Raw genomic sequence first — 14,324 nt, forward strand, 5'->3', positions numbered from 1 at the left:
TGTGTGTGTGTGTGTGTGTGTGTGTGTGTGTGTGTGTGTATTTTTGTGTATTTTTGTGTATGTGTGTGGGAGTGTGTGTGGGAATGATACGCTGAGATGAGCTTCATTCCTGTAAAATTCAGCCAGCTGAATGTACAATAATATCTGAGACAGGTCTCGTAATCCAGTGCTGTAAATAGACTTACAGTCCTGCTGTTATTGACCCGATATGAAGGACACCAGAAACACACACACATCAATCGTCTAAAGATCATGTCCCTCTAGATATTTTTATCCTGTCATAAAAAGGATCGTACAAGTAAGGAATGTGTCGTGTATAAATGAAAGAATGAGGGAACAAAAAAGTTATATATATATATAGAGAGAGAGAGAGAGAGACTGTTTGTGTTTAATATTATTATTGTTACAATAATATTATTATTGTAATATTAGTATTGTTCAGTTTCTTGCACAGACCGATTGTTTCGCTTCATAAGACCTTAATAAATCAACAAAACACGGGAATCAGTTTTTTTGTTCCCTGTTTATTTATTTTTTTCACTCTCAAATCATTTTTGGAATCACCAAAGACCATGATTTCAGCTAAAAAAAAAAAAAAAAAAAAAAAAAAAAAACCTAACCGCAAATTTTCATTTTCGGGTGAACTGTCCCTTTTTAACTCTTGTCTTAAAAACAAAGTTTCTAAAATCACAACAATGCAACCATTTTTGGTTCTCCAAAGAACCTTTCAGTGTACTTTTTTTCTTAGTGTGAAGAAGCACAAGAATCTTTTTCCTCTATATAGAAGCTTTTGTCCCATAAGGTTCCATGGAAGTTAAAGGCTCTTTCTACAGCCATCAGTGCCAGTTAAGAACATTTATTCTTAAGAGTGTGCTGATGGTTGTGTAGCTTTTGTAGTTGATTCATCTGTACTGATGATTGTGTGGTTTATCACTGTTGATCTGACGTGTGTGTGTTTATTCTCAGTGTTTAACTGACGGCGTGCTCTGTGTTTTATTTCAGTGTTTGTATGGCTGCTATGTCCACTCCTCCATCATTCCCACCTTCCACCGCCGCTGTTACTGGCTGCTACAGGTAAGAGTTCAGCTCCTTCCCTTACTATTTAACACTAAATGATGCTTCAGATGCAGGACTAACAAGAAACACAACTGAAAACATCCTTCATCACCATCTTGTACAACAGCAATGGCAGTAATTGAGGGTAATTAACACATTTGTGGGAATATATTAGCAGCCAGAGGTCATGGTACAAACTAGTTGATTATTTATACCACTAGATGATGTTTTGGGCCTGTTGACGTTCACAGATCAGATGTCCTTTTTCTATTTGGCATTTTATTTTTCTATTTGGCATTTAAGTTCATTTGAGGGGTTCACATACAGCCAAAATTGATGTGAACCACTCTGAGACCCGTGAAACTAGCCAAGTATTGTCCCGAGACTGACAGAAACTATAAGCGAGCAGGACATGAGGGTTTTTGCACGGCAAGCAGAATCAGTCGAGATGTGCAAGCTTTCATTTCTCACCCACAGCATCTGAGCGGTGCGGGACACGGTCTCCAGCTGGCCATCGGACCGCTGATGCTGCACACCCCTCATTTACATGAGCTAAATAGTGAATAGCCAACTAGTAGACCTCTGTTTGGGGATCTGTTTCACTAGCTGAAGGTACAATTAGTAGTTGTAGCATGTGGACAACATTTGTGTGTGAGTTTGAATATTTGGACATGTTTTTGTGTGAAGTTTTGCCTTTATTGTTGAGACCAAATGTCCCCTCATGGATAGTAAAACCTGAAATCATCTACACTGTGCAGAGCAGCAATGGCGCCCATGAGGAAATAACTTAATAAACATACTAAATAACGTCTTCAAGGAAATATAAAAATACAATGAGTTAGCTTTAGGTGCAGGGATAGAAAATAGTATTAGCTGAGTATAAAAACAATCAATGGAAAATCCCCACCATGATAGAAAAACGAGTGTGAGTGTGTGGGTTTATACTTTAGGGACGAAATTGCCTCCAGAAGTGAGAGAAATCTGACAACTGAACTCTTCTTTGGGACTTTCAAGGAGAAACAATTCATAAAGTAAATAGTATTATTTTTCTATTCTAAAAATGCAGAAAGTTTGCTTTTTCAGTTATTCCAAGAGTGCTGATATAACGGTCCGATAGCACTTGGACTTTTCACTTTTTTATTAGACACTTACTCACCTGATTCATTACAAATTACAGATTCATTTGGAAATGAAACAAGTTACTTTATGAGTGAGGCATTTGAATCACTCCTTCAACCAGTTAGTTAAAAAAAACTGGTTCATTCACTGGTTCATGCTTTTAGTTATTCCAAGAGTGCTGATAGAACAGCTCAATAGAACTGGGACTTTGTGAAAAGACATAGGGCCAGTTTTACTAAACGGAAAAAAGCGCAAGACGACAATTCCAATACAGTGAAGATGGGCGTGGAAATTTCTGTGTGTTATTTTCTAATAGCATGCAAATAAAAGAACACAGACGCAACATCTCATTTACATATCGACCAACGCAATATGCCAAGTGCAGTGCAAATTAGCATAATCGCAAATAAAGAATAAAGAAATAAAGAAGTTTTGATAGACCTGGTATTGCATGACTCCTAGTTGAGGGTTTGAAGTCGTCTTTTACTTCCTGAAGCAAATTTTAAAATAAGATGGCTTGGCAAACTATATGTTATATGGATAATGTTGAAAAAAATATTAACTCCTTTCTACCATGCACTCTCTGTTGTCTGCGGTGCCTCCTCTAGCAACAATAATTGCAGCCATTTCAAGTGCAAAATATTTTAAGACATGCTTTTTGTGGGGCTTTAAATAATGGCGCAAATACCAGTAATTTGACAAGTGCAGACATTAATAAATCTGGTTGCATAATTCATTTGAAGAATAGTGTTAATAGTGAAGAATAGTGTGAATTAGTGTTCTTGTAGCTCAGTTGGATGCGTTAACAAGCGCAAGGTTGGGGGTTCGATTCCCCGGGAACACATGTTAGGTTAAAATTGATAGCCTGAATGCACTGTAAGTCGCTTTGGATAAAAGTTTAAGTTTAAGTTTAGTTTATTACAAGGACAATGCATATTAACATGACAAGTCAAAATATTCCAGAGTTAGCCAAGAGGCTAGTTTTCATCTGCAGTCCTAGGCCAGATGTACAACAGGCAACCTAAAAATACAATGCAAATACAACAATAATGTAAATTAATCAAAACATAACAAAATATAACATAATACAACAAACCCTACAATTTCCAAAGGCAACAGAAAAAGAAAAAAAAAAGCGTCTGCCAAATGCATACATTTAATTTAATTTAATTTTAATTTGAAGACTCTGCTCCCATAAATTTTGTGTCAGTAAGGGAAACTCCTACAAATGCATATTCAATGAGGACAGGTGCAAAAAATAACTGTGTCCATGCCTTTTCAGCACTAATTTGTCACTGCAATTCTTTGGTCAAACCTGACAGCTCTGGTTGTTAATGTCTGTCTGATAATGGTGAGGATTTTTACAGTGACACTTTTTACAAATCACACAATTACTATCTTTCCAAGTGAGTAATTTGAGTCACTTAGTTGAATCATTCCCTCAACAAATGAATTCAGAAACACCGATTCATTAAGTGACGAGTGAGTCATTTAAACCATTCATTCAGATAATTTGCTCAAACACACAAATTAATTCAATAACAAAGTAAAAATGCTTAATCAGAAATCAGAAAGTATTAGGACCAGTATTAGACATATAAAAAAATATAGTGCATTTCGCAATTTATAGTCACTAGTGTATCCGAAAAATGTTTTGGATGAAAGACAGTTTATCTGCGTGAGATGAACAGATTGCACCTTGAAAATTACCTATGAAATGTCTTTCACAAAAGTAGAACTTTTCAAAAGTAATTTTATAATTCACACTCTCTCTCTGTGTGTGTGTGTGTGTGTGTGTGTGTGTGTGTGTGTGTGTGTGTGTGTGTGTGTATTTGCTCTGAATGGAGGTGTAGTGGGAGTTGAGGGATGATAACATAATGTTAAACCACAGAAGAAAAAGAGGAGAAAAGAAAAAGGAATCATATGAAAAAAGCGAGAGAACTCAGTGGTGATAAAACGAATCTAAGCTGTCAGATTTCTCACAGTTACAGAGGCTTGAGCTCAGCTGGGCAGGTAAGAATGATTGATTACAGAGAGAGTGAGTCCACCCACATTACACACACAGAGAGAGAGAGAATGAGAGTAAACCTATCCATACACACTCACAATGTTTAAAACTTTCATCTTTACACCAGCACACCTGCCCAATCACAAGCAGATTATCATCAGCAGCGTTTGATTTATGAAGCAACGCTTGCTACATATTAATGTTATAAAGCAGGATGGTGTCTGCATACAAATAGAGCGCAACAGTGATGCTCTGAGGTCAGAATCCCATTCATTTACTCCACAGAGAAATTGATTTTTAGTGATAATGTATAAACCCCTCTGTGCATACCTACTGTGAGCTCTGAGATTAAGTGATGGTCTAATCTCATTTAATAGTGAAGAGCTTTACCAATCAGAGAGAATTCGCTGTTACTATGTCAAAAGAGCAGCACTGTTGATGTAAATATATGTAAATGTCCTCCGTTATGATTTGATGTTTTTTGAAAGATGTCTCTTATGCTAACCAAGGCTAAGTATTTGATTAAAAATAAACACTGTTATATTATGAAAAATTGTTACAATTTCAAGTTATCTGTTTTCTATTAGAAAATATTCTGAAATGTACATTATTCCTGTGATGCAAAGCTGAATTTTCAGCATCATTACTCCAGATATGAATTATAAAACCAGACATAAATATAAAGATGTCACTTGCATTAGTAGTTAGCAGTCACCTAATACAGATAAGCATGTTTAAAACGGATACAGGAAGTGTCTTGCTGTGCTGTGCATGCGAAGAGGAAACTGAGGAGCGTGTGATCCAGTGTGTTCACGATCAGAGATGCTCATTGATTTATGCAGCAGCAGAGCGATCGGACTCACAAGGTTACACAGCAGTGATTGGAGCCCACCCGAGCTCTCAGAAAGCTCACACAAACACACACACACACACACACACACCTTTTTGAACTGTCAATCACACGTGTCAAGGTCAGTCTTTGTACTTTAGTTCACATTAGTCACTTAAAGTTTTAAAAACTTGAAAACCCATGCATTATCATAATATAGATGGTTTAACCTATTTATTATAGCTGGAAAATCAATAAATAATGAAGAAGAAAAAAAAACAGAAGAACAGAAAAAAAATATTTTGGTAAAAAACATGTTTAAATACTTAAATAAAAAGCATTTAAAAAATAACATTTTCTGTTATTAGCACAAAATAAAAATACATAAAAAAAATTCTGCTGTTAAAAATATATTTAAATGAAAAAATATTGAAACACTACGTTTTAGAACTTGAAAACCAATGGGACTATGCTAGATCATGATACAGATTATATATTATGAAACTAAATTAAAACTAAAAACAATAAATGAATTGATGAAAAATGTATTAAACTCAAAGGCAGAAAATAATGAAAACATTTTATTGTTAGTGTTGAAATACATAAAACACAAAATTAAAAAGAATATGCTTTTCTGTTTTTCTGTTGTTTAAATGTAAAAATAAAGAATGAAATCAAAATCAGAGAGATAAAGTATATTTTCTGCCATTAAAAGAATGAAAAAAATAAAGTTAAACTAAATAATGTAATAAAATAACTTTTTTTCATTTGTTAAAGTATGGTACCTAAACAGTAAATAATTAAATATTTTTTTCTGAGGTAAAATGCTTTCCTGTCAAAGTTGATCAGATGTTCTCTTTCTGTATTAATGGAGAGTTTTTAGACAGAATAAGCTGCAGTGTGGACCAGACTTCAGGAGTGTAGACTAGTCACCCTCCGTCTCTCAATCCTGGAGGCTACGGATGGCCCCAAAAGAGGCTTTTATTTACCGTATTTTCCAGACTATAAGTTGCACTTTTTTTCATAGTTTGGCTGGTCCTGCGACTTATAGTCAGGTGCGACTTATTTATCAAAATTAATTTGACATGAACCGAGAGAAATGAACCAAGAGAAAACATTACCGTCTACAGCCGCGAGAGGGCGATATATGCTGCCAGAGATACTGCTCAGTGCTCCTGTAGTCTACACTGAAAACATAGAGCGCCCTCTCGCGGCTGTAGACGGTAATGTTTTCCCTTCTGGTTCTTGGGTCTAAATAAATGCGACTTATAGTCCAGTGTGACTTATGTATGTTTTTTTCCTCGTCGTGACGTATTTTTGGACTGATGCGACTTATATGTAGGTGCGACTTATAGTACGAAAAATACAGTATTCATTCAGCCATGCATTTTGCCAGCGGTCTTTAGAAGCGTCTGAATCGCTGTATGGCAGGCGGCATGATTGCTGTTTACCGTTACTGTCATCTGAATCTTTACAAAGTCTTTAAGAAGCATTTAGGGCTGCAAATCACAGATTGCGAGAAAATGCATAAAGTCGGTTTTATTTCTCCCCACTCTCCCTTTCTTCCTCTCTGTGCTCTTTCCGTTCTTCCTCACCACCTTTTTTTTATGATTTCATGTCTTTTGACAGCCTGTTGAAATTGTGACCACATTCTAGTATTGCAGCTGACCCGTCCATTCACTTTCATTTCATGCTGAGTAAAGCGAAGCCATTTGCTGTTTCCGCCGAGCATCAGGGAGCGACGCGAGGCTCTGCTGGACACTCAGTACAGCATTAACATTCACCTTCAGCTTCATTCAGAGCTCATTTCAGTTCCTCAGTTAGGACCTAGTTTGCATTCTTAATAAATCTTCCTGGTTTTATTGAGGTTTTATTTTTTCTGTGCCATCAGATTTTTTTGCTGCTGTAATTATTCAGAAGCAATCTGAATTAAGATGCCACCCTCCATTATTTTACACCTCTTAATGTTCCCCTTACAAGATATATTTATATCACATCATTATAGAAACCTGTTTCCACTTCAGATCAAAAAAAAGGTAATTTTGACTTCATATCTCACAACTGCAACATTATTTCTTACAACTACACTTTTATATTTTATTTCACATAATTGCAGCTTTATTGTAATTTTGTATCTCAGTGTAGAGTTTATGTAACTTAAAATGATTTGTAGTTTAAAATTTTATCTCACAGTGACCTGTTGTATTTTTTACACTGATGTTGAAACTGACTTCCATACATTATCAAAACTAAATGCATAAAAAAAGTTATATTTTTGTGATGTACACTACCATTCAAAAGTTTGGCGTCGGGTATTTTTATTTATTTTTTATTAAGAAATTAATACTTTTATTCACAATGGATGTATTAAGTTAGTAAAAAAAATGATGGTAAATGCATTTATAATGCTACAAAATATTCAAATAAATGTTGTTCTTTTTATCTTTCTATTCATCAAAGAATCTAAATGTATCATGGTTTCCACAAAATTATTAAGCAGCACAACTGTTTTCAACATTGAAAATAATTATACAATTATACATCATACACAGCATATTAGACTGATTTCTGAAGGATTATGTGACACTGAAGACTGGAGTAATGATGCTGAAAATTGAGCATTGAATCACAGGAATAAATTACATTTAAAGATACATTCAGATAGAAAACAGTTATTTTAAATTGTAATAATATTTCACTGTTTTTACTGTAATGCAGCTTTGATGACCATTTGACATTTCATTCATTCATTCATTCATTCATTCATACCTGATTTCTGCAGAGCTTTACGATCCTGTTAAACCACGCTGGAGTTTTGTAGTTTTTAGTCCATATCTGTTGGTGTCGAGCACATCTGTATGCCAGTGTACTCCTAAAGCTGACACAAACTTTTATGAGATATATGCATATAAACCAACTATCTTTCCCAACTGGGAAAATGGGCCAAAATATTGATGACTCCACTTGTTTGCAGAGAATGTATGCAAATTTTTGCAGATGCTTTCTAGAATGAGAATGTCCCACCTGCGACTGACGAGAAGTTAATTAAAGGAAATAGGCTGTTTATAAAGAGGACAAGCACTTGAATTTGTCCTGCACTTTCAGTTTTAACCACAAGAAAGAAAAGCCGGGAGAATTTCAATAGTCAAACATGCTTTAAAATGAGTATTTCATAACTAACGTTCACAGTGGGCAATGACACTTAAACCCTCGGAAACTTTAGGCATTATTTCTTTCCTTTTGAAGTTCAGTGCCGTTATTTCGCAAAAAGACTAACTTGAAAAGTGAAAGCCGTGACTTTACCACCCTAAGCCCTCTGTCTGAATGCTACGTGACACGTCAAGGCCTTTTTGTCAAGTCCTTGAGGAGAACTAAGACTTCTTGTGCCCGCCAACCGGAGAGAGGTGAAAAGCACACACACACGCATTTCTTCAGATCTACAGATCCTCAGGAGATGCTTGTGACCCCCCACTCAGAAGAGGTCCCGAGACAAATGTGGCGCGTTGTGGAGCCAGTGAGCCATTAGTGCTGTTTTCCCCTTGACCTCATAGACAAGAACAGCCATTATGCTGTTGTTGAAACAAAAACCTCAAGGTGGGTTCAGCTTTTCAAAGCCCGACAGGGTTCGACTGGATGTAGTGCTTGAGAGGTAGTTTCTGAAAACATGAGGGAACGTTTGTATGTGTGTGTGTGTGTGTGTGTGGGTTTGAGAGACAAACCGACAGAGAAAGAACAGCACAAGTCAGGCAGCAAGAGCTAACGGCCCATTAAATAATACATTCTTCCTGAAAGGCCTTAAGGTAGCGCTGAAGCCGCGCAGGTCTGGAGCTGATTACAGGCTGCTGAAAAAACAGTGTTCGGCTGTCAGCCTCTGACCCACAAACACCCTCAACATCCCAGCTATAGAAACAGAAAGATGCCAAATAAATCATCTGCCTGCAATGCAAACTAAAGAAATCGTGAAAAGTTCTTTAACAGTATGCAACCGATATGTCCAGAGGTCCATGAAAGAACACCACATACACTCTCAGAAGAAAATGTTGCATTACCCTTTAACAACATACTAATATGCACACGGATGCATGCTTATATTTAATATTTAAAAATAAGATACAGCAATGTACCTTTTAGCTTTTGTACCTTTTATTCTAACTTTAGCCAGTATTGCCTTTTGAACTTCTGGTACTTTTATTTAAGTAGTCATATAAATTAATAATTCTGAAATATCTGTATAGTTGTTCATATTTTTATAGAAATAATTTGTTGAAAGAATGAGTGCGGGAGGCAGATGTTAGAGGATGACTGGTACATTACTGAAGCAGGACTCAACATCGCTCTAGAAGCTACTCTGGACCCACGAGACCAGAGAGAGGAAGAGAGCAAATGAAATAAAACAGAAGAGAAGGAGAGAAGAGAAAATAACAGCTGAAAAAAACATCACAAAGGCCCAGCTGCTAATTGAAAAGAGAGCAAATTAATTACGCTAATGAAGCAATTAAAGAGCTGTCATGCAACCAAGCCTCTCTTTTAGGCTGGCAAGCATTTTGTTTCTCAAGCATTCCCCCAGTGTCTGTGTGAAGGAAGATGCAGAGCACTTTCTCCTCGTTCCTTTATTTTTCCTCCTTAATTTACACTCTAGTAAAACACAAATTTAAGAAATGAGCCGAATAAGAACATTCTCCCCAGTAGAGTAAAACTGAAGGTCAAACAAAGGTCGTATCATGATAAACTGTGAGCAAAATTATATGTGACCCTGGAGCACAAAACCAGTCTTAGGTCGCTGGGTATATTTTTAGCAATAGCCAAAAAAAAAAAAAATACATTGTATGTGTCAAAATTATTGTTTTTTCTTTTATGCCAAATATCATTATGATATTAAGTAAAGATCATGTTCCATGAAGCTGTTTTGTAAATTTCCAACCATAAATATATCAAAACCTAATTTTTGATTAGTAATATGCATTGCTAAGAACTTCATTTGGACAACTTCACATATTTATATGTATTGTCATTTATTAAAGGCAGTATTTTCATGTTTTCAGAATCAACTAGTGCCACAAGCATAAATATACATATATATATATATATATATATATATATATATATATATATATATATATATATATATATATATATATATATATATATATATATATATATATATATATATATATATATATATTGTTTACAAGCTTTAATGTCATACACACTTTTGTTATGCAGGTTGATTAATCTTTTATTGCTTTCTAAAGATGTTTGAAATATTTCTTATCCTGGTTTTGTTCCTTTTTGTGCTTTTGCTATTATGCCACTGTAGATCTTCCCAGCTCTCTTTCACATCTCCATTTGCTTAAGAGACGTCTCTATTCCCCGTGGCAGATGCCTGTCAGTAACGGTGCATGTGCGTTGATTTGTATTCATGTGGGTCTGTGCATATAAATAAAAGAGACACCAAAAATATTAATCCTCTGATGCTGGTGTCCTCTAAAGTCATCTTTAAAAAGCCATTTTAGCAGTTAGGAAATGAATACATAATATAATACACATTTGACCCTCACCTCTAATGTTTGGCTGTCCTCTTTGTATGTCATTACCTTTTTAAATAATTAATATAAAATATAATATAATAAAATAAAATAATAAATACCTACCACTGTGAAATAATACATAATTAAATTGGAAATTCATATTTTAAAAAAAAGTAGGGTCAAATATTTGCCACTGGACAACTAGAATGAATATTATTATTAATTCATTCATTAGTAAATATAAATGATTATATTCTTGTATTGAAGTAGAACGAAAAAAAATAATAATTCTGTGATTTGTTAATTCATTTAAAAACAAAGGGTTAATACAGCACTTCAGGCTCTAATTTTCCCTTAAAATGTCTTTGTGAAATGTATCTAATCTATAGCATCAACAGGCTCCAACGTTTAGACAACCTAAAGAAATGCCCCAGCGTGTAGATGAAGTGAGTCGAGTGCAGATATCAGTGTAAGGAGCCTCTGGGCAGGTTAGTGAAGAAGAGACATACTCGCAGTTTAAATGCAGAAAAACCTAATGGGTTACAACATACACTTCTGTGTCCACACATAAAGCCTTCGCAAGTGAGGGGAAATTGCCCTTGAAATGAATATAGTGTGTGTGTATGTGCCCTGGGCAGAGAGCAGCTTAATGATGGACACACTGGAACATTCATCATCACGTTCACTGCAACCAGGGCAGCTATTACACACAGCCCAGAGTGCAACACACACACACACACATACAGACACAGACTATATGATCGATAGATGACACGCATGCACACAGCGACATGCCTGCAGAATGTCAAACACACTTCCTGGCCCTCCTCTGTGTGTCTGATTCGCTTTTAAAGCAAGCGGAATGGGAAAAGTTCATGCAAGAATTAATATTCTGTCATCATTTTTTTTCCATATAGTGAAAGTGGAACAGAACTGCAACTGTCGAGCTCTACAAAAGCACCGTAAAGTATGCGACGGGAAGATTTCCAGTTCATAAACACTCACATTTACTACCGTTTTCTTATTCCTATTCCATTCGTGTGTGTTTGCGAATGTGTTTTGGATGAGACACACAGCTGAAGTACAGCAGGTGTGAGACGACTCCAGTCACTGACACACGTGCCTCTAACACAAGATCCACCTGTGTGAAGAGAGAGAGTGTTATACACTTAATTTATTACCTTCATTGTCTTTGATGAGATGGGAAGCAGTTTATGGTTCAGCTACACTGGTCACACATGCAAACACGTGTGTGTGTGTGTGTGTGTGTGTGTGTGTGTGTGTGTGTGTGTGTGTGTGTGTGTGTGTGTGTGTGTGTGTGTGTGTGTGTGTGTGTGTGTGTGTGTGTGTGTGTGTGTGCGTGCGTGCGTGTGTGTGTGTGTCTTGTCAAGGCTTGTTGCCAGGTTACAGTTGTGTTAAAACTACTGGGAAACAAACTAGAGTGAAATTGAGAGAACGACTTACAAAATTCAGTTCAGAAAACAAGGGTGAGTCAGCACATTGTGGAGCAAATTGAGGTTTTGACAGTACAACCATCTGAAATATAAAATAAGTACACATCTAGAGGACATCCACTTATTCTGGTCAAAAACCACTAAAGAGGCTGTTTGATTTACATATATGCTGCCTTTCAAAAATTTGGGATCTAAAGATTTTTTTTATGTTTTTTAATTGAGTCACTTCATGCTCATCAAGGCTGTATTTAGTTGATAAAAAGTAGAGATTTTTTTTATTATTTTAAAATATGATTGCAGTTTCTATATATACTTTATATACTTTAAAATATTATTTATTTCTGTAAAGCAACATTGAATTTTCATAAGCCATTACTTGAGTCTTCAGTGTCACATTATCCTTCTGAAATCATTATCAGTGTTGAAACTTAATTCGATGCTTTTTTCTTTGATTAGATGATGATTAAAAAGTTAATAAGATCAGCATTTATTAAAAATAGAAACCATTTCTAACAATATAATTCTTTACTATCACTTTTTATTCATTTAACACGCCATTGCTGAATAGAAGTATTAATTTCTTTAAAAAATAATAATAATCTGATGTCAAACTTTATTATTGTAGTGTGTATTTTAACACAAAATTTCTATTTTGAATAAACGCTGACTGTTCTTTTTAACTTGTCATTTATCAAAGAATCCTGAAAAAGTTATCACAGGTCCCAAAAAAAACTTACAAAAAAGCAGCACAACTGTTTCCAACATTGATTATGAATCATATTAGACTGATTTCTGAAGGATCATGTGACACTGAAGACTGGGGGAATGATGCTGAAAATTCAGCATTGCTTCACAGAAATTAATTATATTTTAAAGTATATTAAAATAGAAAATGAATGTTTTTTTTTTACTTGTTTTTCTTCCTTTCTTGTTATCTTGCATAAAGATTATACATTTTGTAAGATTTTTTTTTTAATTTTGCTTCTCATTTAAATACATCTTTAAGGATGTTCAGATATTTTTTAGAAAAACAAGACAAAATACTGATTAGAAAAAAAAATAGTTTGCACATGTTTAATATTGATCAAAAATGTAAGAAAAAAATGTGTAAACTTCATGGTCATAAATTCATTTAGTAATTGTTTAGTAAATATTTTAGCCCATTAAATGAATCCATTTTACCGTTTGCACTTGCCCCAAGCTGTTCAGAAATGTGATTTTATCCAATCTAATAGATTTTAGCTCTAGCATTGAGTACAGATCCGACTCACAAAGCCAGACAATCAAATCAAAGTCAGTTTTGCAGATGCATCCCCTTACGAAAGGAAAATATATTTACCAATATATTTCTTAAAATATATTGTGATATATTTTAATATATTATTTTGCCTTTTTATTTTCTAATATTTTATATATTTGAATACATTTAATAATATATTGATGATACATATATAATATAATATATTGCAAAATATACACATGATTGCCGCTTTCAATATATTTCAATATATTGGAAAAAATAAATATATATATAAGGATATATGCCTAATATATTACATGATATTTTCCAATATACTGCTATATATTTTTGTTTCATAAGGGTCAGGTGGTCGGAGAACGAAACTATAAAAGGCCTGTCTGTTGCACGTATCACATCCGACACCTTTGAGCAACTGAATCCCCTTTCCAGAACCTTTCCGCTCATAAAAACAGTGAAAGGTGGTGAAGATGCTGTTGTAGAAGTTTTAGCACAAAACAGTAAAATCTCGCCTTCGAAAGGCAAACAAATAATGCAATCCAATTTCTCTCATGTTTGAGACTGTGATGAAATCAGCCAGCCTTCCCCCCCTTAAATCTACCAAAGGTATTGTGCAAACACCTTGAAATATGCCTCCCTGAATGTGTTAGCTTTTTTCCGTCTCCCATCTGGTCTCTAACGCTGCAATATTAAAATGCTAATGGGCTGCCGGACGGACGCTGAGAAAGAAGTTGATTCCATCTTTCACGGAGCCTGAGAGAGACGTACTAACTCTTTCGGGCAAGAGCGCTGAATCATTGGCTCTATTTAAAAACCAAAGGTGATGCAAAGACAAAAGGAATGCATTTTAAAGTCAAGTTTTGCCTTGTATCTCATCGATTAGCTCAGAATGGGTGACGACTTTTGGGAGAGAGAGCATGGAGGTAGATTGATAGAGAAGGTAAGTAAGTGGCAGCAGGGGAAATGTATTGACAGTTTAACATTGACAAAGCTTCAAAAATGGCTCAAGCTCCCGCTGCCGCCACATTTCTCTCTGTCTGAGCTCCCACTCCTCCTTTCCCTCCATACAGCT

At 35.2% G+C, this 14,324-nt stretch overlaps 1 protein-coding gene across 9 annotated transcripts in view; it reads left to right on the forward strand.

The window, feature by feature from the left end:
• Positions 1-14,324, forward strand: part of LOC132126593 (calmodulin-binding transcription activator 1-like) — a 315,141-nt gene that overhangs the window by 270,060 nt on the left and 30,757 nt on the right. For all 9 annotated transcript variants that reach the window (XM_059537948.1, XM_059537954.1, XM_059537946.1 and 6 more), the window contains one exon: positions 1,003-1,074. In XM_059537948.1, coding sequence (XP_059393931.1) covers positions 1,003-1,074 — 72 coding nt within the window. The remainder of the gene's footprint in view (positions 1-1,002; positions 1,075-14,324) is intronic.

The sequence above is a fragment of the Carassius carassius genome, chromosome 44, assembly GCF_963082965.1.
Source record: "Carassius carassius chromosome 44, fCarCar2.1, whole genome shotgun sequence".
Taxonomy (NCBI): Eukaryota; Metazoa; Chordata; class Actinopteri; order Cypriniformes; family Cyprinidae; genus Carassius; species Carassius carassius.